Raw genomic sequence first — 27,700 nt, 5'->3', positions numbered from 1 at the left:
AGGGCTTGAACCCGTGTCCCCTGCATTGGCAGGCGGATTCTTAACCACTGCGCCACCAGGGAAGCCCAATATAGTTTTGTATTTTAAATAAAAGTTTCTTTTTATAAGAAAATAATTTGAATTGAATAATGCATTGAATTAGAAGATAATCTATTTTATATAATTAATGAAAAATGGTTTTGCTTGCTGTAAAATAGCACTGAAAGATTTTTGCATTAAAATTTAAATGTCTTTTAATGTTCTCTGTAGTTCATTAAATACTACTAAGGAATACAGGCACCATGTTCTACACACATGTGCTTATGAGTAAGCGAGGGCCATTGGCCAAAATCTGGCTTGCAGCTCACTGGGAGAAGAAACTCACAAAGGCCCATGTATTTGAATGTAATCTAGAAATAACCATTGAAAAAATTCTTTCACCTAAGGTATGTTATTCATTAAAATTATAGTATGTATTTGCTATGACTTATGGAGAGGAAAGGAATTAAAATACATTATATCATGAAATATATTTCCAAGGAAGCTTTACTTCTTAAATGGTCTTCTCTTTTTTATTTCCTATAGCATTTATTTTCTGGACATAAACATATATTGATTTCTGTTGGTAATTAACTCTTATATGTTTATCATAAATTGATTGGATCCTGAAGGATAGAGGCCATGTTTTATACATATTTTGTGATTGTTTCTTATTCCCTAACAAAATATTGTATACACAGTAGGTACCAAATGAGTATTTCTTAGAAAAATAATGGGTGAATGAATAGGGAGAGTAGAAAGAAAGGAGGATTGAATATAAATCAAAATATATATGAAGTCACTTCATAAGCAAGGTACTATGTTCATTATAAAATACTATAACAAGCTATTAGAATTTGCATTAAAATATCATTTTAATATTTTTATAGGTTAAGTAGTTTTCTTCTTGAGAGAAGGATGAATTATAATTGAAAATTTACCATGTGTCAGGCATTGGGCTAGACTTTATGTATGTTCATTAGTTTACTTAATCTTCACAATAACCCTATGAGATAGGCTTCTTTTAGCCTCAGTGAAGTGTGGTAATTAAGAGCATGAACTTCTGAGTTGGTCAAATTTAAATTTAATTCCTCCTCTATCACTTAATAGTTTTGTTACTTTGGGCATGCTGCTTATCATGTCCGAGTCTCAGTTTTTGCTTCTGTAAATAGAGGTTGTTGTCCAAATTAAATAAATTAGTGTATGAAAAGCTCTTAGGACAATTCCTGGCACAAAATAAGTATATAATAAATTGTAGCCATTATTAATAAATTGAAGTTCAGGAAGGTTAAATGACTCAGCCTCAGCAACTGAGCCAAGGCTTGACCCCAAGTCTGCCCGACTGCAAAGGTTATATACGTCCCATAAAACCAATAATAGCATACTTCACTTAAATGCCACATTAGATTATCTTCACTGAATAAAAAGTTAATCATTTTACAAGGTGAGGTAAAAGTTAAGTGATTCACCTTAAATAAGAATACAAAATGTCTGCTTTTTAAAGAGAAGACATTCTTATTATTTTATAATTTTCAAAGAACAGAGTTTATGAATCTAATTTTTAATATTCTAATACTTTAAAAAATTTTTGAAAGGTGAAAATTGCACTTCGAACTTCAGGACACCTTCTTTTGGGAGTTGTTCGAATCTATAATAGGAAGGCAAAGTATCTTTTGGCAGATTGCAGTGAAGCATTGCTTAAAATGAAGATGACATTTCGCCCAGGTATACATGCAATATTGATTTGTCTCACTCATCTTTGTTCCCTTTTGCATTTTTATTTTGGGTGGGCTCTTTTAATTGGCAGCACTCTGTAGTTCCAGTGTGAGTATGGTGAATGTAAACTTCCTTCTGACTGAATCTAAGTTTCCATGGTTAAGAAAAAATTATATTATTTTCCTTGCTCTTTTCCTGTGTTTGCAGGAAGAGGTTATGCTTTCAAAAACTTGGAATGTTCCTGCATATTTACACAAGAAATATACTTAATGCTACCACACTTGTGTAAGAAACTCTGATATTCAGTTTTAATGGGTCACTTGGTTTGCCATATCTGTTTTTGCCTTTATGAGATAAATTAGAAATAGTGTGATTGACAAAACCTAGATATCAGTAATTGTCATTGTTTTCACAATTCTCAAGACTCTAAGTACAATAGCATGCTATTTATGAAATATTATAGAAAATTTTTAGGCATTCCAAAGTGCTAGAGATTTACATATCATAAATAGAACGCTTTCAAATTTTTATTTTAGTTTTAAGACTTTAGTCATTTTCCACCTTGTATTATGTTTATCTAGGTACAGACCTTGCCTCTCACACTAGTCTGCAAGCTCCTTGAAGGCAACATCTTTGTCATACTTATTTTCTGAATCTCTTATAGTGCTTGTCTCAGTGCCTTGCACATACTGTTCCCTCAGTTAATATGGGTGAATCAGGATTGACAAGTTTTTTTTTCTTTATTTAAAATATCTGTAGAATCTCTTAGTAGATTTATAATTATATCAAATATGGTTCAGTGAAATAAATTTGTTCATTATTTCACTTATATATTCCATAAATATTTATTGATCTCATACTTTGTGTGAAACACTATGTTAGGCTCTGGGATACAAGGACAAACAAGACAAATAAGGTCCCTTTGAGCCTGGTGAGAAAATCAGATAATGAAAAAGATTTTCTAAAAAAATTATTATAATAATTATAGATTGTGCTATGAAGGAATATAAAAAGAGTACTACTACAGAAAATAAGAGAGAAGTGTATTTTAGTTAGGCTAATTGGGAAAAGCCTTTCTGAGAGGAAAGAATTTAAGCTCATACTTGAAGAATGAGAAGTATCCAGCCATGTAAGAAGTCCATGAGGGAATAGCATTCCGGAGAGAGGGAACTGCAAGAGCAAAGGTCTTGAGGTGGTAAAGTGCTTGACTCATTCAGAGAGCAAAAGGACCAGTACGGCTGGAGTAGAGTGAGTACGGGAAGGTGTTGTTAGATGATGCCTATAGGTTTTGTAGGGATACAGGGCCCTGATTAGAAATTTAGATTTTATTTAAGTGCACTAGGGAAGTCCCTGAGTCATTTTACGTATGGGGGTGATCTGATATAATTGCATATTTAAAATATCACTCTGGCTGTTTTGTAGAAAATAGACTGAAGAGGAGCAGGAGTGGATACAGGGAAACCAGTTAGGAGACTAAACAGTTAGTCCAGTGAGAGAAAGTAGAGATTTAGTTGGAAGTTGATTTTATATAGCATCATGGCTTATTGAATGTGGTATTTTATCCTTTTCAGGACTGGTTGACCTTCCAAAAGAGGATCTCGAAGCAGCTTACAATGCGATCACATTACCAGAAGAATTTCATGATTTTGATCCCCAAAATATGAAGTAAATTATTTTATTTTCCTTCAATTTGATTTTCCTGATATTTTGTTGTTTTACATTTTCAGATTTCATGAATGCAGATGGAACATAGTTAACAACTGAAATACACATGCAGTTGACAAAGACTTAAATTTAGTGTGAAAGTTCGAAGTAGAAGACGGAAAATGTATCATTATATTCGCTGAATGTAGTTTGCAATATTGACAGTATATTCATTCATTCAATATTTGTTGGGTGCCTGCCATATGCCAAGCACTGTTCTAGGCACTGAGGAGATAGCTCCTGGCCGCATGAATCTTATATTTTAGTTGGGGGAGACAGGTAATAAACAAACAAGTAAATATATAGTATGCTAGGAGATGATCAGCATTATGAAGAGAAATAGAAAATAAAATAACAGAGAGATTAGAAAAGGCTTTTCTAATAAGGTCCAAACAGAAATCTAAAGGAAATGAAGGAACAAATCATTCAGTAATGTGGGGAAGAATGTTCCATGTAAAGCAAATGGAAAGGCTCTAAGGCAGAGCATGTTGGACCTATTCAAAGAACAGCAAGGAGGCAAGTGAGACTGGAGTGGAGTAAATGAAGGGCCCAGTGGTAGGAGATGAGATCAGAGAAATAGCTGGGGTGCAGATGATGGAGGGTGTCATAGGCTGTAATGAGGACTTTTCTTTTAGTCAGATAGGGAGCACAGGAGGGTTTTGAATAGGAAAGTGACTGGATCTGACTTGACTTCAACATGCTTCCTCTGGCTACATACTATAAGGGCGAAAGGAAGGAAGCAGAGAGCCTGTGAGAAGATTATTGCAGTAAGAAGTCCAGACAAGAGATGATAGTCTCTGTGATCAGTTCTCAGTCTTCATTTTATCAAGGTGGTAGCAGTCAAGTTATGGATATATTTTGGAGGCAGAGCTGACAGAGAAAGAGAGAAGTGAAGGTTGACTATATGATTTTTGGCATGAGAATGGAGTTACCAGTTTAATGAGATTAGGATAACTAGAGCATGGCAAGTTTAAAGAGGGCAAGGTAAAGGAAGTAAATTAGGTTTTGGATATAGGTTTTGAGATGACTGTTACACATCCAAGGGGAGTAGGTAGGTAGTTGAATATCTGGGTCTGAAATTCAGGAAAGATGTTTGATGGGATATATAAATTTGAGAGTTGTGAGTATGTAGATGGAACTTCAACCATGAGTCATAAGAAATCCCTGAGGGAATGAGTGTAGATTTGAGAGAGAGAGAGGTCTGAGGACTGAATGTTGGGTCATTCCTAATAGTTAATAATCTGGGAGATGAGGAAGAACTAATAAAGGAGATGGAAAAGGAACAGCCAGTGAGGTAGGAAGAAAATCAAGAGACAGTAGTATTGCAGAGGCCAAGAAGAGAATGTGTTCCATGAGGAAGGGAGTGAACATCAATTTCAAATGCTGTTGGGTATGGTAAGTAAGATAAGGACTGAGAATTGCCCATTGGATTTGACAACCTGGAGATTACAGTCCATTATATCATATGTATAATGAACTAGTGTTTGTAAGGAATACTATTGAGAAAATAAAATTCTCCTTTGTTTTTATAATAAAACATGTTTTTGTTTAAGGGTGTTTGTTTGTTTTTCAGTATACTGCAAAATCATTGTGTTCTGTTCACATGCTTTCCTCAATCTTATGTTTCTCCATAGTGCTATTGATGTTTCAGAATACTTTACTCAGAACCAAAGCAAACCAGAAGAAATCACACTTAGAGAAGATTATGGCAATGATCTACTATTCCACACTGGGAGCTTTGGTGAGAATATTTGAGAAATTCAAATTATAAGTCATAATCAATTATATTTGCATTTTTGTATTAAAACAATGCCAAAGCTATTTCTATGCCAGTAGAAATATCTTTAGAATGAATGAGTTTTTTGATGTATAAATGTAACCCCCCAATAAGCTTATTCTTGCCTTTTTCTACTGTAGGTGTCAATGCCAAGACTCAGGCTTAGCCTATGCTTCCCTTCTCAGTGTACAACCGTTTATTAAATATCTACTATATGTCAGGTGCTATCACAGGCATGGGCAATACAAAGTTTAAAGAAGCATTTCCTGCTCTCAAGGAGCTTCAGGCCGGGAGAGAGACATATAAGTAAACAGTTGCTGTAGTTAACATATACACAAGGTTTTACACATGTGCTGCATACAGAGCCTTCAAAATATATTTCCTCTAAATATATATCAATAACAGATTTTAAAATAGCTTGGGAGTGAGGAGGAAATACACACTAAATACACATTGATTGGGAAACAGAAACTGTTGAATGTATTTTAGAATTAAAGCTATATGGTGTAATTTAACTATATAGTATTTGTTCTTTTTTATGGCGTTTACCATTCTCTGATTTGTATCACGATATTTATTGTATTGGTCTGTTTTGTTCTGAAAACTCCATGAGGGTAAGATCTGTGTCACATTCATCTTTGACTTTCTTATAGTGGCCAAAGCAGTGAGCATAGGAGAAGGCTGGCCTAAATTTGTCTTAGGTGGAGGAGGGTGATCAAGCATCAGTAATGCTCGAGCTACCTCGTAACCTCCACTTCTCATCCTGACTCTCCTTCCATAACTCTTATGATCTATAGCTGTGTTTCTCAAATGATTTGTGGTGAAGGACCAGTTTTATAATTTTTGTCAATTTCCTATCTGTCATGGAATGACAGTTTTGTAAAATATAATAAAAATTAATTACTAGAAAAATTTAAAAACTTACTTAAAAATCAACATGTAAGCCTCAAGTTTTTGTTATTAGATCCAACATGTATAAAATTACTCTGCGACGTTATATTAAAACTTTGTGAACATTTACCTCTAATTTGTGTATTTACTCTGTTGTGGACCAACACTGTCCACAGACCCTACTTTAAGTAGCACGCATCTCTTACTGGCTGTTACCCCAAACCTTGAAATATAACACATTGGTAAAAAGTTAATCATATTTCCTACTGCCCAAGATATTCTTTACACATTTCCCTGTAAATGCTACTGCTCTTCTTCAGCCCTGCAACTTTAGGATCACTTTTAACTATGCTTTCTATACGCTTCATACCAGTGCTAATTAAAAAAAAAAAAATGGAAAGGTCTCAGGTATTCTTTCTGTTTCCCTAGCCACCAGTACTAAATATATATATATATTTAGTTCACCAGTACTAAAGTGCTGAAGTGCTGTATACCCTCCTACACAGTTTCTTCCAGGCCCCACATTTTATACAGCTCTGCAAGAGGAATTGTCCTTAAATTCCATTTTTTTTCCACATCACATTTCTCTTCTTAAGTGCCTTGGGTCCCTATAACTTACTGATAGATACTCCTGCCTCTCCTCAAGGCCCTCTACCAATTTATCACCATCTTTATTAACTTTGTTTTACCTTAATATAGACTTTTTGCTCTAGTCAAGCAAATGTCTTACCAGTCAACCAATACAATTTAGTTGTTCTCAGTTCTGTCTACTACAATTCAAGAAGGTGGGGAGAACATGTCCTGAGTAGACTGACAGACCTGGGTTTGAATCTGGGCTTTCTCTGTTGATTTGCTGTGTGATATTGGGCAGATCACCTAGCTTCTCTGAGCCTTACTGCCCTATATGTTAAATCAGGATATTACTAGCAACATCACAGTTATTTCCCTTATTCTCTCCTTTAGTACTCTCTACCAATAAGGGATTTTCTCTCCTTCAAAAACTATTTCAAACCTAATGTCCTCTAAGAAATATTTAATGTTAATCCATCCTATTCTGGATTATAGTATAAGAGTGAAAGCAAAGATTATTTCTTTAATTTTTTGGTGTACTCTCAGGTTCTCATGATGTTCAGTGCTCAGAATATACTGTCTGTTCATAAATGTTATTATCTTATTGACCAAGAATGATTTTTCTTTTGGGAGCTATCAAGGTGCATCTGGAAGATGTGAACAATATCTTTAGTTCTTTTGAAAAAGTTAATCTTTTCTATTGAGCAAATCTTTAGTCCAATACAATGAAGGTTGCCTTTTTTAGCTCTTTCTTTCTAGAAGATGTAGGCCTGTAGAAAAATTTCCAGTGAGTGATACTTCATGAGTTTCTTTACTGACTAACAGTGACGTGGGTTGCTAGAGGAAGGAAAGAGAGGACCAACCTCTGACCTCTGGGATTTCAGACTTCTAGACTCTGACCCCTGGGGTTTCAGACTTCTGGACCCAAAGATTCAAACCCAAGGAAGGGAAAGAATATGCATGTACTGACAGCCAATCTAGAAGCAGGCAGTTTGAAGCAGGGAGTTCATTTTATCTGCTGCTGTCAGTGTCTCAGGAGTTTTCTCTCATTAGTCTCCATTTTGCTAGAATTCTAACACCGTTACTAAGACGATCTTTGCTGCCTTCAGATCCTGGCTCTATCATTTATTAGGGTGTGACTGTGTGCAAGTTATGAAACCTTTCTGTGGATGTTTCCTTGTCTGTACAATGAGGATTATAATAGTATCCTCTACTACATAGTACAATGCACATAGTAACCACTCAGTTTATGTTAGCTGACCAGGTTTTATCTTTTTTACTGCTGTATCCAACCCCTAGCATATTGCCTAATACCTAGTCATTCAATAAATATCTATTGAACAAATGTTATAAGCCCATTGTTTAATATTTTACCTACCTTTCCATTACTTAGAAGGCAGACATACTCCTTATTTTCCAATCCCTCCTTATGGACAAACAACTCAAGCAACTGTCCATGAAATAATACTCAATCAAGTAGGATATGACCCACCTAAGGTAGAAGAAATCATTTGACTGCCAATAATAACCTTCTGGGAAGTATTAAACTGTACCACCACTAAAAACTCTATCCTGATATTTTGGAAATTTTTGTTATTGTATTGGAAAAAGTGTTAGACTAGAAATCCAGTCTCCACTGATTAGCAGAATGACTTGAATAATTCAAATATTTTTTCTTTTTTCTTTTTTAAATTTAAGTATAATTTACCATGTTGTGCTGATCTCTAGTGTACAGTAAAGTGACTCAGTTTTACACATATATACATTCTTTTTTTAATATTCTTTTCCATTATGGTTTATCCCAGGAGATTGGATATAGTTTCCTGTGCTATACAGTAGAAGCTTGTTGTTTATCTATCAACCCCAAATTTCCAGTCCGTCTGTCTGCCTCCTCCGCTCTCCCTTGGCAACCACAAGTCTGATCTCTATGTCTTTGAGTCTGTTTCTGCTTTGTAGATAGGTTCATTTGTGCCATAATTAGGTTCCACATATAAGTGATATCATATGGTATTTGTTTTTTTCTCTCTGACTTACTTCACATAGTATGATAGTCTCTAGGTCCATCCATGTTGCTGCAAATGGCATTATTTTGTTCTTTTTTATGGCTGAGTAGTATTCCATTGTGTATATATATACTACATCTTCTTTATTCATCTGTTGATGGCCATTTAGGTTGTTTCCATGTTTTGGCTATTGTGAATAGTGCTGCTATGAACATAAGGGTGCATGTATCTTTTTGAATTATAGTTTTGTCCAGGTATATGCCCAAGAGTGGGATTGCTGGATCATATGGTAATTCTATTTTTAGTTTTCTGAGGAACCTCCATACTGTTTTCCATAGTGGCTGCACCAGCTTACATTCCCACCAACAGTGCAAGAGGATTCCCTTTTCTCCACACTCTCTCCAGCATTCGTTATTCGTAGACTTGTTAATGATGGCCATTCTGACCAGTGTGAGGTGGTACCTCATTGTAGTTTTGATTTGCATTTATCTAGTAATTAGTGATGTTAAGCATCTTTTCATATGCCTACTGGTCATCTGTATGTCTTTGAATAATTCAAATAAATGTTTAGCTCTCACTTTTCTCATTGTAAAATGAAAGGAGCTATTCAAAATGATATCTAAATTCTAGCTTCTAACCCTAAAATTCTGTGTTTCTATGACTAACTCAATATTAATTATATGTATTTATTTAGAGGAGCAACCTGAAATTCTCAGAAGACATAGCTTCTTTGATGACAACATATTGCTAAATTCCAGTGGTCCTTTAGTTGAACATAGTTCTGGAAGCCTCATTGGAGAAATGTTTCTGTTCTGTGACAGTGGAGATGGATTTGGAGATGAAGGAGCTGCAGGAGAAATATTTGGTATACTATCTGGTCATATAGAAATTGGATATTTGTTTCAGTCAAATTGCGTAACATACTGGAAGTTTTATTCCATCAAACTAAAATTTCAGATATGCTTCTGTGTCATATAGGTCAACACCGTTTTTTACACAAGTTTTCAAAGTCTATGGTATATTTAAAAATTTAGGCTAGTTCCAAGTAAATAGCTATCTGTTTAAACACATTTATCATATAAGTTCTTGTTTTTATTTTTATAAATTTCTAGTCTTTAGAGGGGAAGAAGTGAGGTAAATATATTCCTCACAAAATATACTAGATTGTATACTAGAAAACATTGTTTTCTTTAGCAGAAATGGTGGGACAGCTATTCTAAAGGATCTGTCCAGCATTTTATATTATTATTTTATATTTATATTATGATATTATTCTAAAGTCATCATAGAAATAGGATAGAGAGAACTTGGAAATCGAAATGCACTTAATTTTAAAGATACTGACTATTATATATCAAATCTTTTTTTTTAATTCTCTAGTTTACAGTATAAGGCTGGTTATGGCAACCTTTTTGAAATTTGAAAACTACGAAAAATAGTGGCTCTACCTTAGATCTCTACCAAAGGAGTTTGAAAACTTTTACTTCTTAATTTGAAATCTAAACATGGCTTTGTAACAAGGCTACTATCTTGGTAGTTTAGTAAATATTTCCTGAAATAAACGTTTATAAATAGACTTTTAATAAAGGAAAGGAAATTAAATATATAAAATTCTACGTCATACTGCATAAAATGTGGTAGTCTATATAATCAGTCAAATCTAATTAAGTAGGGTTCACTCATTTTTGTATCCCATCACAACTCCTTGCATGCAATACTGTCAAGTGTTTAGTGAACAAATGACAGATTCAACTCTGTATAACCAAAGTGTTTATTGTGTTTTCAAGACAATCTGTTGCAAGATGATCAGAATATCCTGTTAGAAGACATGCATTTAAATAGAGAAATTTCCATGCTTCCTGAGCCTCCCGATACTATAGTGGGTATGTTGTTTCTTTTGTGTAGAATGTGAACAGATACTAATATTCAAATTAAGCCTCAAAACTTATGGGTTTAAGTAGCAGTATAGTATAGTGAAAGATAATAACGAGTGTTGTCCCTCAAACTCTTAGTCTGACTTTAGATAATATAGAATAGAAAACTAAGTTCTGGGAAAAGTACAATGATGGGTATTTAATCGGGATTGGGTTTATTTGTTATGAGAGCACATTTAAATACTCTGCCAAAATACCCTGCTTTTGAATCATTAAAATAATATATGTTACATAGTAAAAGCATCATTAATGTTTGACACTAACATGGTTGTTAATTATTAATATCACATTAATATTAATATAGCTTGACAATCTATATATAATTTGATAGAAATTATAAATTTGGGGATATTTTCTACTTGAAATTGATGTGAAAGTACCTCAGATGATTTGAAGTCTTGTAGTCTGATTTTTCTTAAGAATTAAAAGAATGATTAGCCCCATTTTGATTTTTCACTCTTTTTGATGTTACATTTGCTTTCTAACACAGTAGTAGAAATTTTAAATGTAAAAAGAGGCAATAAAAATTTAGTTATGTGTGGTTCTTTATGGGTCAACTAATCATTAACAGAACACAATTTTTTTAGCAGACATATTGCCAAATTTATGTCAATCATTTATTGTGGTTCCTATCTCTGTTTTCACTTCTGATGTGACTGTAGCCCAGCCTTAGATGTGACAGGTGCAAAAGAGGGTGATACTACTTGACTCACCTGAACACTGCAGGCCCCAGACTGTATAATCTCTGAGTCTCTTCAGCTCTATTAAATACATGATTCTAAGAATTCAGATGTGGCTCCAGTTAGCAATATAAATCTACAGTTAGTTTATCTTTCACTTTAATTCTCATACAGTCCTCTAGTTTGCAACATAACCATTATTTTTTTTAATAAATCCTTTTATGGCAACGTTGATTAGTAGAACCAGATAATCCTGAGTGTATATGTCCACCTGAAAATGAAAAAATGGATGAAACCACATTATCAAATGAAGAGGAAGGATTTACCCTTGAGCCAATTGATGCTTCAGGTCAGAGTCATTCATGTTTTTATGTTTAGTTTTGATGCACTACTATCTTATTTACCCTGAGATATTTTAATAATTATTAAAATATTATAGGAGGTAGTCAATCTAGTAATAACATTCATAATACAATAAGGGAAAGGTGTGAAGAAAATTTGGGATGGTCCTTTCATTATATTCAGTCTTGGTCAAACCATCTATCCAGCTTGGGAAATTGGAAAATGTAAAACAGAGTTCAGTTCCAATAGTTATCAAGCCATTATTCTGGGCACAGAAATGAAGACATAGTTCCTGCTTTTAAGAAGCTTACAGTCTGATCAGGAGATAAATAAGCATGCAGTATAAAATAAGACAGAGTAAAAGGGTCAGAATAGAGGCACTGAATATGAATCTAATATATAACTAGATCTTTTAAGAATATGCTAATTTTAAGTAGTATAATTGATATTTCAGTTTATAAACTCAGGCATGCAAAGAATAAAACATTCAACGTTTTCTTTGCAAAATTCAACTCTGAGCCTCTATCCCACTTGGTTGGCAAGAAATGCAATCTGCAAACCTCCCCTATCTGCCCTGAGCCATGTATAGTATCAAAGTTTGGGGGAGGGGTACAGCAGGTGGAAGGGAACTTCTGGTCATCAGCCACACCACCGTGTGATACCCAGTGTCCCAGCCTACATAACCTCTGGAGTCATCACACAGCCAGCCCCTTTGGAATCTTGTCCTATTCCCAAGATTTTACTGAGGCACATCAGCAAGCAAGTTCCTTTGGCTCCATCTGATCTCAGATCTCCACCCATTCCAGAAAATCTAACTGCCCCCCACTCCCCTTTTGCATCTTTACTAAGGAAAAGCTTGACTTCTACTTTCTACCTGGCCAAATTAGTTAAAGGAGCAAAATCCCATGGCCCTAACTACCTACTAGGAATTTGTATATGAATTTCAATGGGGGAGGGAAAAATACACTGGACAAATACAAATTAATGTTTTAAAAAGTTATCCTGTTAGGTAGATATTTTAAGGAACTTTAGAACTGAGTGACTTCCCTCTCAATATACTCTCTGCTCCACATTCCTCAGTTGTCCACTTAGTAGATCAACAGGGTGCCTGCCTCCTAAGCACTTTACAAAATGTGTTAACCCTTGGCTGCTGAGACACACTAGCTGTGCAAAAACCATATAAAACATAATTTTCAGTAGAGAGAAGGAGATTTTCTTCCCAAGTCAACTCTGTAGGTTGTATTGTGGTAGACATTTCTTAGATATGCAATGCCTAGAATATCATTATACAAAGTTGTACAACCTATCACATTTGTATGTATTTATTATATTTAGACATTGCTGAAAAAAGAAAAGGCAAAAAGAGGAAACTGCTCATAGATCCAGTCAAGGAGATCAGTAGCAAAATTATGCATAGACAGCTTACTTCCTTTACGGACACACTCATGGTTTTGGAACTTGCACCTCCTACCCAAAGGTTGATGATGTGGAAACAGAGGGGAGGAGCAGACACACTTCTGTCAACTGCTGCCCAGGATCTGACTCATGCTGAACTGAAAATGGTAATAGTTTCTATTCTTTTACATGGGTGCAATGTTTGGTGATAAATAAATACATATTTATATTCATATATACAACGGAATTTAAACTTGTGAAAAAATACCCCCTTTTGAATTAATTTGCTGGATGTGTGTGCATGAATAATAGTTTTAAAGTTTTAGCATATATGCTTGTATTTTGTTGAATTGCTTTACTTGTACAAAAGCGAGAAACAAAAATGTATATTTTTACAGTTGTTTACAAAATGCTTTGTGTCCTCTGGCTTTAAACTTGGAAGAAAACTGATGCAGAAGGAGTCAGTAAGGGAAGAAATGGGAAGCGAAAACATAGTAGGTGAGACATCCTAATTCTATTGGTGTTGAGGGGAATGTTGTAGAAACAAAACTTTGATTTTACATTTCAAAATTAAGATGGGATCCAATTCCATATTCCCAAGTATAAATGCTCTTAGAAGAGTACTTGAACTTAAAAGAAATTGTTAGATCAGCCTTGCGTTCTTCTATGTGGATTAATTTTTGTCCAACAAACTACCTTAAAAAGATGAAGTATATATACTATGTGGACTATTCTTAATCTCACTCTTTCCTACCTCCCCCACCCGCAAAGGCAGTACTCACAAGCCTTCAACAAAGAAAATTTTATACCTCGTAGGATAATGTTTCACTTTAAGACAACTAACATGAAAAATCACTTAGTGATAAGAATAGCATTTAAACAATACAGTTAACCTGAGATATAGATATATCTATCCCCCTAGAGGATACATGAAATTTTAATAATATTAATAATGAATTATTATTGTGACTATTATAAAGGAATAATAAAGCTAACTTATGTGGTGAGTGAACCTCTGCTTACTGAAGGCATTAAAATCTGCTGAACAATATACTAAGATGGACTTGGTATATCCATGTTGTCTTGTGAGTTAAATGTGTGGGAACGAGAGTGGAGGAGATGGGTGGTGGAACATGGGGAGTCGAGGTGATAAAGAGGCAGATGAAGGAAAATGGAAGATAAATATGTGAGACTTGGGGTGCTATAAGAAAGTTTGTGCACGCTTAAATTCTTGGATTTTAAGTTGTCAGAAGTTTTCTTTTGTAACAACCATATCCCAATTTTAAGTTTGAAAGATATGTTAGTGAAATCTTTTTTACTTCCTTAATAATTCAGAGACCTCCATGATGGAAGAGCCAAATTCCCTGCAAGAGTTAAGTCAATCCAAAACTTGGAAGGAAGCTACTGATGGATCTAAGTGTAGCTCTTGTGAGGATACCAATAAAAATATTAACTCTGATGTAAGTTAACCAACGAGAGTAATAAAAATATTATTATCTTCCTGTCACATACAGTGAAGGAACATTGAGACTCTGGTATATCGTCTTATATTTATAGTTTATATTTCATCTTACGTTATTCTATAACTAGTATGTAGCAGTACTACAGGGTAAAACATAATTTACATCTGCAGAACAGTATTTTCTAGAAGTTTAGGATAGTAAATCACAAGATAAGTAGTTTCATACTGGAAGAGTATTTTTCATGGTACACTGAATAAATTATTATACCTGAATCTGGTTATATGCTGAGGTCTCACATTCAATATGTCATGGAATCCTTTAGAACTCTAGAAAATACACCTATGCTTTGCTTCTGATCATAAGTTCACCCTTCCTAACTCTAAAAATAATATGTGTTAGACCCACCAATTATCTTAGCCTGAAAGACTAAAGATCCATGACCAAAAAATTTTTTTTTAATTTTTACTTGAAGACATAATTTTTATTTGAAAAATAGTTATTAAAAAAATGTAGGGGCTTCCCTGGTGGCGCAGTGGTTGAGAGTCCGCCTGCCAATGCAGGGGATACGGGTTCGTGCCCCGGTCCGGAAAGATCCTGCATGCCGCGGAGCGGCGGGGCCCGTGAGCCATGGCCGCTGAGCCTGCGCGTCCGGAGCCTGTGCTCCGCAACGGGAGAGGCCACAACACTGAGAGGCCCGCGTACCGCAAAAAAAAAAAAAAAAAAAAAAATGTAGTTGGAAAAAGTGTGCTGTAAAATATTTTCCCAATGTCACTTTACTGACTGTACAAGTGTAAATATTATACCACACCAGATAAAAAGAAAACAGTGCTTTTCTGGTTTGTTCCATCATCACTGTATTTTGATAACCACTCAGGGAATTGAGAGTCAATCCACATTGAAACTGAATGCCCTTGGAAGGAAAGACAATTTCATAATACATTAAAACAGAATGTGTTTTAATTTGATCATATACTGGATATTGAGATACTGGGTTGCCAGTACTACTCTCTTCCTTATTTGGATTCAGACATTTCTTAGAATGCACCTACTGAAATTACGATTAGGTAAATTTGTTTAGTTTATTATTTTTTAACATAGTGACAAAATTTTGGTGCTTGCAGTGAAGGAAAGATTGTCGCACTACTTCTTTTGAACCTTTTACTCCTTTACCCTATACTTATGCTTTAACCTTCAATTTCATTCTTATTCTGCTTCCAAAAATGGTGAACAGATATGAAATATAGTCAGTAATGGAAGCACAGTCAATTTAAATGGATAGAAAAATATTGATTCTGATAATCATTTTCAAATCTTTCAAAAATTCAAACAATTTTTTGTAAAATAACTGCACAATTGAGAGTATCTAAAATGTAGAATATTCATAGAAATTAAAAGGGAGAAAACATGATAGGGCTCCACAAACATGTATATTAAAGAATAAAATGCAACCTCATACTCATGAAAATTTTTAAAAGCTAAAATGAAAAATCAAGTAAGCTATGTTGTGGGAAGCTTCTAACTTAACCACAACCACCGATAACAGCTGGGGAATGAAGCTTCGAGACAGGCTGAAGATGAGAAAGGGGCCAACAGCTTCCATAGCAATGAGAAAAGAGAGTGTTGATGAATGGAGAATTTCTCTTTTTCCGTCTTCCTTTATGTCTTCGCTCCCCTTCCAGAGGACACAGTTTTTCTTCCCTCTTGCTAGTGGCAGCTCCAGCAGCAGTGGCAAGAATCCTGTCATGGCCCTAGGTAGGGATATTAATATCCCTTCTGCCATTCTCATTCCCTCTGCTTACAGTTCTTCTTCCTCTGCCACCTGGTTCTGGCATGAGAATAGAGGTAGGGCACTGGGGCAAAGACAAACTGCTTCAAAGAAAGTGGTCTCAGCTGTGCAGCAGCAGAGACTTTTGATATGACATCTGTAGTGTTGAGGGAAATAGGAAGGGAAAAGATACATAGCAAGGAGGGCAGAACATGCAAGTTCTTCATTGCGGGAGGCATAAAGAAAACAGGAATATTTAAGTCAGGGATTGCCTATTTGGGATATTTCAGAAATAATATTTTGAGAATGCAGGTAGTATTTTAAATTACTTTTAGAAATGAGCATCCATGTGATTAAAGCATTTAATAAAATGAGATTGTTCCTGTGATGACTACTACTACTGTGATAACTTACCTATATTTCCCTAATTTGCTTTAGCAGGATATTGCTGAAATGGTATCTTCAGCTGCTGAGGAATCATCTTTAATGAATGCCATCTTAGCACAAGGAACTGAAAACTGTCCAATTGAATTGGTAAATAGATGTATAGTCTTAAGAATGTTATTTAAAACTTTGTTCCTAAATAGTTAACACCTTATTTACCTAAAAATTGTTTTTAGCTGTCACGTTACTCTCTAAAATTACAATTTAAATTTGTGTTCTTAACAAAGATGTGTATGAGTAGCTTGATAAAACATATTCAGAATTCCTTTGATCTTTTATTCTTTAATTTATTTTGAAACTTTAAGTAATTTTAAAGAAATGTATGGGATTTTTATGCTTATCACAGGTAGTCATGGGTTTAAAATTTTGAGAATCATTGTTTTAAGTTATTCTTATAAAAACTGTAAAGAAGCAGAGCTGTATTATGGCTATGTCCTAGGGCATTTGAAATTTCATTTTATTTAAAGAAAAATGTATGGGCATTATTTCCCAAAACAATGACTCACGGTCTATACCAAGACCTTGGCTGATATAGACCAAGGTCTGAGTCAAGACTTCTAGAAATCAGAAAAAGGGAATGGTCTGCACAGAGGACCACAAGTCAGTAGCAAAGCCAGAGCTAACATGTGACTCACCTGACTCCATATAGATTACTGTCTTATTTCTCTAGTCCTTGTCCCATAGTGCTGAAGGCATTTTTAAGATTGTAATGAATTTCAACAAAATTTCTTAAATAATATCAAAACACTTACTAATGCCTAATGTTAGTTTGTTTTTAAATAAATTATCTTTACAATGAGTTCTAAGACTATTAAATTGTTTTTTTCATATGACTGACTTCTCTGGATAATCTAAGACAGAATAAATACATGAAATTTTTACCTGAAACATCCAAACAACTGAGCCAGAAGAGAGTTGAGTCACTTTCGCCTTTCTCTTTGCTTCTAGACACAGGTTATTTTCATACATGGTCAAGAAAACCACAACACAGCACAAGTTCAGCTGTTTTAATAATCCACAGGGCTTTCCACACAATGGACTCAGCTGTAGGGTGTCCAGATAGATCAAGTGGACAGGCTTCAGCAAAATGCACAGACTATTTTTTTCTGAGCCTTTTCCTGATTTGTTTAGTTGTACAATATAGGTGAAGCTGCAGTCTCATGGATCTTTAAAAAAGAGTTGGGCCATTGCTTTTTACACTTGAAAAATACATTTGTGTATTTAACAATAAAATAAACATTAGTAATTGGGTGAACTAGTTTATCCCAGAATAAACCAGAAAGAAATAAACATAAATTTTACCTGGAGGAATTCAGAAAACTCTTCAGAATAAAATTGACCATGTTTTCAGATCACTATCTTTGGAATGTAAGAAAGGATGCTGTATAGGCAGAACCAGGAAGCCAGTACAGCTGGCAAGAATGGGGACTTGGCAGTCCCCTTAGCCTCAAAAGATTTAAAATATCATACAGGATATTCTGAAGCTCTCTGAAATCATCTCGGAGTTCATGAAATTGAATGCAATTTTAAGAAGTGTCTGGGCTCCAGAGGTATACACGAAAACTTGACAAACAGTGGAGCTGTGATAAGGGTGACACAGAAGCTGTTAGGTTTCATGGTCAGAGATAGCATTGGGAAAATTATAAAGTAGGTCAGATCTGTGCCACTTGCCTCCCCCAACCCTTTGTAGTCTTGCTTTTTTATCAGACTCATCAGCACCTTTCCTATGCCCAGTTCTGTTCTCAGCTTATAAGGTGTTAGTTGGTAAGGGCTTAGAATGAGTTCCTGTGAAGGGATTTCAACTCTACAAGTTTTAAATATTAAGGTGTTTCTGAAAGTGGCTAAAAACTGAAAAGATTGAATCTATTCAAATAACATGAAAGGCAGTGGGTTGATCTTTTTCGGACAAGGCACCCTTGAAATTCGTAAGATTCCTAACCTAATTGTACATACTAAACATCAGTTATTGTTACAGCTTTTATATCACCAGATAAATTCATATAAAGGCCTTTACAAGGTAGTTCTTCTATAGCTTTTTGTTTACTCCTGTCATCTGAGTTCAGATTGACCAGAGCTGGGACAGTCCTAGCCAAAAGTGGTCATCTTTACTTCTAAAAGTAAGTGCACAATGCCTGGGATGCATCACCAATAGAGATGGCAGAATCTCCAACTCTGGAACCCCTTGTCAGAAGATAGCCTGGGAGCATAGATATAATCCTGTAAAGACTGAGCTATATTTGTATATTAGTCATATTCTCTCAATTATCAGACTATAAGCTCCTTATTTGGCAGGACCCAGTGTTACAGTTGTGTTTCTTGCGGCAGCTAACACTATGGTTGGCAAATAGTAAACATTCAGTAAAATTTGGTTAAATGAAATATTATATCAATTATTCAAACAGGAGTCATTGGGGAATGAACAAAATATTGAGGCGGAGAGATGGAATCGAAGAATACTTCAGATGTTAAATAGCTTGCGGGTAAGACTTAGTAGGGTTTGTCAACCCTATTTTTATTTTTAAAAATAAGTAAAATGTTGAGTTCAACCTTCTAAATATTAATAAAAATAAAACAATTTTCATTGTGTTTTTGTTGAGGCCAAATTACACTAGAGTGAAATGATTTTTAAGCTGTATACCCGAGCCTAAATGTGAGTTTGCTTTTAGTGCCTACATGTTCTAATCAATTCTTACCCATTTTCATGTCCCTAGACATCTATTCTATGTCCAGTTCTTGTGTTTAGCAGCCTGTTAACTAATTCTCAGTGTGAAACTAAATTTATAACAGTTTAAGAATGAAACAGATAATTTTAAAATTTAACTTATATTTTTATCAAAATAATACATGTAGGGCTTCCCTGGTGGCGCAGTGGTTGAGAGTCCGCCTGCCGATGCAGGGGACACAGGTTCGTGCCCCGGTCCGGGAAGATCCCACATGCCGCGGAGCGGCTGGGCCCGTGGGCCATGGCCGCTGAGCCTGCGCGTCCGCAGCCTGTGCTCCGCAACGGGAGAGACCACAACAGTGAGAGTCGCGCGTACCGCAAAAAAAAAAAATAATACATGTATATAATTTTGAAAGTTCAGTAGTACTATGCTTAAGGCTGAAAGGGAAACACAGAAGTCTTTTGTCCCGCCCCTCCTTATGCCTAAGTTCTGCTTACCAGAGGAAACTATATAAACTGTTTCTTTTAGTATTTATATCTATGTTTCTAATTACATGTTCTTACTGCTCTTTCCTAATATTTCAGCTTTATATTTTATCTGTTGACTTCTTTCAGAAGAAAATGAAAATTTAGCTTAGTTATTATATCTCCCCTGCCCCAGTGTATTTTCAGCACAGTATTCAGTGCTTACAATGTTATAATTAGAATAGTCACGATGCAGGTTTGATTGTGACACAGAGCCAAAATGTCAGTGGCTTAAAAAGATAGAAGTTTATTTCTCTGTCAGGTAGGGTACTATCTGGTATGGCAGCTATGTTCACAAAGTTGTCAGAGGCCCAGGTTCCCTTTATCTCATTTTCTTTATCCTTGGGATCCAAAATGGCTAACTATCCACCATGTCTGCATTCCAATCAGCAGCAAAGTTTCCTTTAAGGGTATATCCCGGAAATTGTATGTATCACTTTTCACATTTAACTGACCAGCACTTAATCACCTTGCCACATCTAGCTGGGAAACGTAGTCCTTATCTGGCAACCATGGGACCAGCTAATAATTCTATTACTATGGAGGAAGAAGAAAATGGATATTAAGGGACAACCATCAGTTGCCACCATTATGTAAAAATTAGTTTAAATTGAGGCTTCATAAGCATAATTACATTTCTTGCCAACTTTATGGGTTTTTTATTTTGGTGTTAATCTTTACCTCATTTTTCACATTTGCTTAGTATCTATATACCCATCCTTAATTCTTTTTCAAAACTCTGACAATAAAATAAAACCCCTTTTAGTATGGTCAAATACATCAATTAATTCATCAGTTCCTTTCTTTTTTCTTGAAAATATCCTTCCCAGAGCTCATCCTCCTCTTGTTCTAATCTAGACTAGTTGCTCTCTAGGTCTGCTCCACAGTTTTTGTCTTGAGACATTCCTTTACCATAACATGGGAATTCCTATGTCTCTTTCCTATGTTAGTCCCTCTATTTTTGATGATTTGATCTTTATCTTGAATTTTTTTGGTGGTTAACATCCTCTCATAGTTTCCTGAGACAAAGAGTGCATAGGAGGTCAACTAATCTATGACAAAGGAGGCAAGGATTGACAGTGGAGAAAAGACAGTCTCTTCAATAAGTGCTGCTGGGAAAACTGGACAGCTACATGTAAAAGAATGAGATCAGAACACTCCCTAACACCATACACAAGAATATACTCCAAATGGATTAAAGACCTAAATGTAAGACTGGACGCTATAAAACTCTTGGAGGAAAACATAGGAAGAATACTCTTTGACATAAATCACAGCAAGATCTTTTTTGACCCACCTCCTAGAGTAATGAAAATAAAAACAAAAATAAACAAATGGGACCTAATGAAACTTCAAAGCTTTTGCACAGAAAAGGAAACTATAAACAAGAGGAAAAGGCAACCCTCCAAATGGGAGAAAATATTTGCAAATGAACCAATGGACAAAGGATTAATTTCCAAAATATATAAACAGCTCCTGCAGCTCAATATTAAAAAAACAAACAACCCAATCCAAAAATGGGCAGAAAACCTAAGTAGACATTTCTCCAAAGAAGACATACAGATGGACAAGAAGCACATGAAAAGCTGCTCAACATCACTAATTATTAGAGAAATGCAAATAAAAACTACAATGAGGTATCACCTCACACCGGTTAGAATGGGCATCATCAGGGCTTCCCTGGTGGCGCAGCGGTTGAGAGTCCGCCTGCCAATGCAGGGGACACGGGTTCGTGCCCCGGTCCAGGAAGATCCCACATGCCATGGAGTGGCTGGGCCCATGAGCCATGGCCGCTGAGCCTGTGCGTACAGAGCCTGTGTTCCGCAACAGGAGAGGCCACAACAGTGAGAGGCCCGCGTATCACAAAAAAAAAAAAAAAAAAAAGAATGGTCATCATCAGAAAATCTACAAACAACAAATGCTGGAGAGGGTGTGGAGGAAAGGGAACCCTCATGCACTGTTGGTGGGAATGTAAATTGATACAGCCACTATGGAGAACAGTATGGAAACTAAAAATAGTATTACCATATGACCCAGTAATCCCAGTACTGGGCATATACCCAGAGAAATCCATAATTCAAAAAGAAACATGCACCCCAGTGTTCACTGCAGCACTGTTTACAATAGCCAGGTCATAGAAGCAACCTAAATGCCCATCGACAGACTAATGGATAAAGAAGACGTGGTACATACATACCATGGAATATTACTCAGCTATAAAAAGGAACGAAATTGGGTCATTTGTACAGACGTGGATGGGCCTAGAGACTGTCATACAGAGTGAAGTAAGTGAGAAAGAGAAAAACAAATATCGTATATTAACGCATATATGTGGAACCTAGAAAAATGGTACAGATGAACTGGTTTGCAGGCCAGGAATAGAGACACAGATATAGAGAACAAACATGGACACCAAGGGGGGAACGTGGCGGGGGGGTGGGGGGCGGGTGGTGGTATGAATTGGGAGATTGGGATTGACATGTATACACTAATATGTATAAAATAGATAACAAGAACCTGCTGTATAAAAAATAAAGAAATTAAATTAAATTTTAAAAAAAAGAGGGCTTCCCTGGTGGCGCAGTGGTTAAGAATCCACCTGCCAATTCAGGGGACACGGGTTCGAGCCCTGGTCCAGGAAGATCCCACATGCTGCGGAGCCAAGAAGTCCATGCGCCGCAACTACTGAGCCTGTGTGCCACAACTACTGAAGCCCACGCACCTAGAGCCTGTGCTCTGCAACAAGAGAAGCCACCACAGTGAGAAGCCTGCGCCCCACAATGAAGAGTAGACCCCGCTCACCACAACTAGAGAAAGCCTGTGCACAGCAACGAAGACCCAACACAGCTATAAATAAAAAATAAATAAATTAATTTTTTTAAAAAAAGAGTTCATAAGAGATAGAGACCCTACATACAAGTCTGAAAATATCTTTATTTTACCTTTAACTTTATTGGGTGTATCTGAACATAGTTTGAAAATAATAACTCTCAGATCTTGAAGGCTTTGCAACATTTCTAGGCATCTGTGTTGTTATTGAAAAGTCAGATGCTGCTTGGTTGGTGGTCTTTTGTAGGTGACCTTTATTTTCTCTCTGGAAGCTTTTAGATCTTTTCTTTATCCCCAGTGGCCTGAAATTTCATGATGATGTGCTCTGGTATGGGTCTTTTTCATTTATTGTGCTAAACATGTAATAGATTCTTTATTCTGAGAGTTCATGTTCTTGCATTGGAAATTGTTTTGGATTTCCTCCTTGTTAATCTAGTCTCCTTTTCTGCACTACCTCTGCGTCAGATGTTGGATCTCCTGAATTGCACCTTTACTTTTTTTTTTTTTTTTTTTTGCGGTACGTGGGCCTCTCACTGTTGCGGCTTCTCCCGTTGCGGGGCACAGGCTCCGGACGCGCAGACTCAGCGGCCATGGCTCACGGGCCCAGCCACTCCGTGGCATGTGGGATCCTCCCGGACCGGGGCACGAACCCGTGTCCCCTGCATCGGCAGGTGGACTCTCAACCACTGCGCCACCAGGGAAGCCCCTTAGTGATTCTCTTGAATGCATTATTTTCTGCTCTTGAATGTTAGAAATTTTATCCAAATGTCTCTTAGATCTCTTTTTTTTTTAAAGAGTGAGACACCAAAAAGCTGATTGGAGGTTAGATAAGCATGGATGGGGCTTGTAGACTTGTGGTCTTTATAGTGAGATAGTTGGGTGGTGCCCCCCCAATACACACACACACACACACACACACACACGTCATTATCTATAGGATTTTTTTCCTTGGAATGTTCACTTTCCCAGCTTAATCTTCAGATCTACTGCCTAGGAGATATAAGCATGATGCCCGTGGTTCAGGAACCAAAGGGAGTAAGGGAGAGGCTGCAGTCTCACTGTTTAGACATTAGAATTTCCCATATTCCCCCAGTCTGTAACACTTCTCCTCCACCATCCACAGTGCCTATTATTCCAAGTCTAGAACCTCACTGGTTGATATCTCCAGAAAGACAACTCCCTGCTTCCTGCTAGGTATGGGAGTAGTGGTCTTAAGGTTCTGTGAGGTGGTGGAGTAGACCTGAGGATCTAACTGTTCCCAAGTAGCCTTTTAAGGAACTCTCATGTTTTTAGCTTCACCCCTCATTTCCAGCTTATGACATCCTGCTGCCTACAATTCCTGAGCTTTTCCTAGGTTTTGTTTCACTTTGGGGTTTTGTCTTTTGTTTTATTCAAGTGTGTTTATAGGGATGGTATCCCTCTCATCTTGATTCAGGATGCTTTTAGAGCTGCTTCTGTCTGAAGGAGCATCCTTCTGTAAGCCTTGCTTTTATTCCTGTAGGCTGGCGAGAACAAGGAGCAACCAACACACAAAACTACTGTTTGTGCATTGCTAGAGGTGGTAGTGATTTTATGGCATCCTGGGTATTTCATAACCATGGAGTAGGAATTGGGGCTCTGGACCAGGTGCTTCTTCTCATGTTTCCTCTTCTCTTTTGGAGAGGGATGAAGGAGATCCTTTGCAAGAGGCACATACTCATGGGGAGGCTGTCACTGCTGGAAATGCTTTTTTTTAATTATTATTTTACAGTTTTCATGTTTTATTGTACTTAACTTAAATTTCACCATTAAATACTGAGCAGAAGTATATGCTGGCCTTATGTCCAGATTTTTGACATGTAAAGATAAACGGACGGATGGCCTTAAGGATGTGATGTATTAGAGGTTGTAGAATATATTAAATAATTAGAGAATCTGGGGGTAGTAACATTCTGTCTATATACATTTACACATTTAGTGGCACAAGTAAACTCTATAGGGACAGGAAGACAGATGTAAAGCTTTGGGTTGCAATTAGAGGAAAAGCCCATTCAGGACTGAACTGAGAGGTCCTTGCTTGCTGACAGAATCTCCCCTTGACTTCAGACTTTAGACAAACTAAGTAGTTTTTTTGTTCAGTGTACAAAAACCACTGAATTGTACAAAATCCCTATTAGTCATGAGAAGCAGTAGCAACAAGATAGATTAAGGAATTGGCTCAAGCCAATTCAGATTGTAGGGTCTGGCCAGTCAGAAGTGAGCAGGGCTGGCTGGAGGCTGAAAATCCAATTAGATGTTGCAGTTCAAGTCTGGGATCTATAGATTAGAACAGCCAGCAAGAAACTCAGTCTAGAGGCAGAATGGTTAGTGCATTCCTCAAAAATCCTTGTTCTCCAAATAAGTTCCTAAAAGACTTTCCTCAAACAGGGTCAAGTTTCTGTATCTCAAGTTGGCTTGCTTTTTGCTGGCTTTCCTCTCTGCTGGCATGTAGGGTTCGGCTTTCTCTAAGTCTGATAGTCTTCCACTTTGTATTTCTCTCCTTCCTTTATTCCTTTACCTTCATTTTAGAGGAGTTTCTGGAGGAAACAGAATAATCCACTCAGGGTGTTTTTCAAAAGGATTCTTGGAATTGAGAAGGCTGTCCCTGCTCTCTCCCTGGGGAAAAAGCCACCCGATCTGCATTTTGTCTCCTCAAGAGGGGGGGATAAATGAAGGCTTGGCATGCCATCTCTGAAAGGTTGCTGACACTGGGCTGCTCCTTTGGTTGAGATAAAGTATGATAAATTATTTAACTTATTGATTTGTTAAGTGTTATGGACTGGCAAAAAAACCCAAAACAAAACAGAACAGAAAACCCTTGTATATGTTATTTAAAAAAAAAAATGCTTCACAGCTATCAAATTAGTACAATACTCACAGGGATACTGACCAGTATTCACCACAGTATTTCTAACTAAAAAACAATACTCCTGTTCTAGAAATCTGATTCCAAGTACGTAGTCTAATTAAATACTTTATTGTACCTCAGTTTTTTCTAGTAGATTCACAGGTGTCCTATAGTGAATCCAACATCTTTTTAATCTGTGCAAAGAAACTGGGAGATGTATTTAGTCATATTCCCCTGCCATTACATTTACCACTAGAGTTGTTTAGTCACCCCCATCCTGCAGTACCTTTAAAGAAAACAAGCCTGATAGGCTGATAATTTTCATTGATTTTGAAGATTCCCAAGGTTCTGTGGACTTTTTTCTGCCTGCAAGTCTAAATTAATTTGCACTTTCTCCAGGAGCCACTTATGTTAACATCAAGTTTTTAAAAGACCTAACATTTGTACAACACATTAGAAATTTGTGTAATACTTTAGAGTTCTTTTGCATGTATTTTCTCAATGAACCAAGCTGTGCTCAATGACCTATGATGTTTTTTATGTTTCCTGATAAGTCATTTGCATTTCTCCATTTAAGAATTTCACAGTCACTTATCAAAAATATCAATATTTTGTTGTTCATTATGCATCCACAGCCTGCTTTATTTCTAATCATCTTGTTTCCCTTTCCTTTCTTCTTTTATAATTGTTTTCCCAGGAATCCAACAAGATGGGAATGCAGTACTTTAGTCTGATGAAGCTCTGCAGAAATAATGACCGAAAACAAGCTGCAGCCAAATTTTATAGCTTTCTTGTCCTAAAAAAACAGCGGGCTATTGAGCTGAGGCAGAGTGCTCCCTATGCAGATATTATAGCTACAGAGGGACCAATGTTCCATAAAATGTGAAGGAAATCCAGAACATGCAGATTTATGTCACCATTGGAATTTCCTTATAGATTGTTCAGTTTAATGCCAAAGCTGTCTGGAAGCAGCTGAAGGTCTGATCCATTTCATAAATAGGTTGATCTCGTATTTCCTCTTTGTAAGCTCAGAATAATCATAGCTAGAATTGGAAACCTATATGCTTACAGCAATACTTAATTATAGCTAAGTAATATTTTAACTTAGCTGACTTGAATGCATATCATTTACCATTTCCCTGACTTGAACGTTGCATTTAGAATACATTGTTAAAATACTTTATGCCTTCAAGAAACATTCAAGGATTTTTTAAAAATTGGATTATTTACTTAAATTTTATGGGATTAATTAATAATTAACGCTTTCTTATTTCCCCACAGACAATAATTTATTTGATCCTAATGCATATCATTCTTGATTTGATATGCCCCGGCTTTTAATCTAATATCTTAATTGAAGAGTTATAAAATTCACCTTAGCTTTTAATTATCTGAGTGGCTTTAGTCTAATAATAGATCATTCAACCTATTTATATACTATTTAATGATTATTATGACCATTATTTATGTATCAGCAAAACTGCTTCTTAACATTAAAAAAATTAACGCATACTTATTCAGCATGTTGTCTGCAGCTACAATTCAAGTAAAGGTCACTAAAATAAATGTTCTTTATGTGGTGTTTACTGAGCATTTTTTTTTTTACATCTTTATTGGAGTATAATTGCTTTACAATGGTGTGTTAGTTTCTGCTTTATAACAAAGTGAATCAGTTATACATATACATATGTTCCCATATCTCTTCCCTCTTGCGACTCCCTCCCTCCCACCCTCCCTATCCCACCCTCGCCCCCAGGCGGTCACAAAGCACCGAGCCCATACCCCTGTGCCATGCGGCTGCTTCCCACTAGCTATCTACCTTACGTTTGTTAGTGTATATATGTCCATGCCTCTCTCTCGCCCTGTCACAGCTCACCCTTCCTCCTCCCCATATCCTCAAGTCCGTTCTCCAGTAGGTCTGTGTCTTTATTCCTGTCTTACCCCTAGGTTCTTCATGACATTTTTTTTTCTTAAATTCCATATATATGTGTTAGCATATGGTATTTGTCTTTCTCTTTCTGACTTACTTCACTCTGTATGACAGACTCTAGGTCTATCCACCTCATTACAAATAGCTCAATTTCGTTTCTTTTCATGGCTGAGTAATATTGCATTG

At 36.3% G+C, this 27,700-nt stretch overlaps 1 protein-coding gene and 1 pseudogene across 4 annotated transcripts; one reads left to right on the top strand and one right to left on the bottom strand.

The window, feature by feature from the left end:
• Window positions 1–281: 281 nt before the first annotated feature.
• RAD21L1 (RAD21 cohesin complex component like 1) lies at window positions 282–26,470 on the top strand (the record flags this gene model as incomplete). 3 transcript variants are annotated; one of them, XM_082856743.1, is made up of 13 exons in its annotated part: window positions 282–425; window positions 1,614–1,743; window positions 3,306–3,399; window positions 5,073–5,179; window positions 9,374–9,544; window positions 10,467–10,562; window positions 11,532–11,642; window positions 12,971–13,197; window positions 13,429–13,528; window positions 14,366–14,490; window positions 16,700–16,792; window positions 19,105–19,182; window positions 26,282–26,470. In XM_082856743.1, 13 exons carry the CDS (start codon window positions 282–284, stop codon window positions 26,468–26,470), a joined length of 1,665 nt encoding a protein of 554 aa, XP_082712869.1. The 3 variants fall into 3 exon arrangements, with proteins under 3 accessions (XP_082712869.1, XP_082712868.1, XP_082712870.1); XM_082856742.1 differs by having other exon boundaries at window positions 16,697–16,792; XM_082856744.1 differs by lacking the exon at window positions 11,532–11,642 and having other exon boundaries at window positions 16,697–16,792.
• Window positions 24,161–25,260, bottom strand: LOC309972903 (small ribosomal subunit protein eS27-like; annotated as a pseudogene). Its single transcript has 2 exons — window positions 25,255–25,260; window positions 24,161–24,413 (listed from the first exon to the last, which is right to left on the bottom strand). The product of its transcript is annotated as a small ribosomal subunit protein eS27-like (transcript).
• Window positions 26,471–27,700: the final 1,230 nt, after the last annotated feature.

This window comes from Leucopleurus acutus (assembly GCF_964270905.1).
Source record: "Leucopleurus acutus genome assembly, chromosome: 16".
Lineage (NCBI taxonomy): Eukaryota > Metazoa > Chordata > Mammalia > Artiodactyla > Delphinidae > Leucopleurus > Leucopleurus acutus.
The sequence above is the reverse complement of the archived record's forward strand: the minus strand, read 5'-3'. Positions and strand labels throughout refer to the sequence as shown.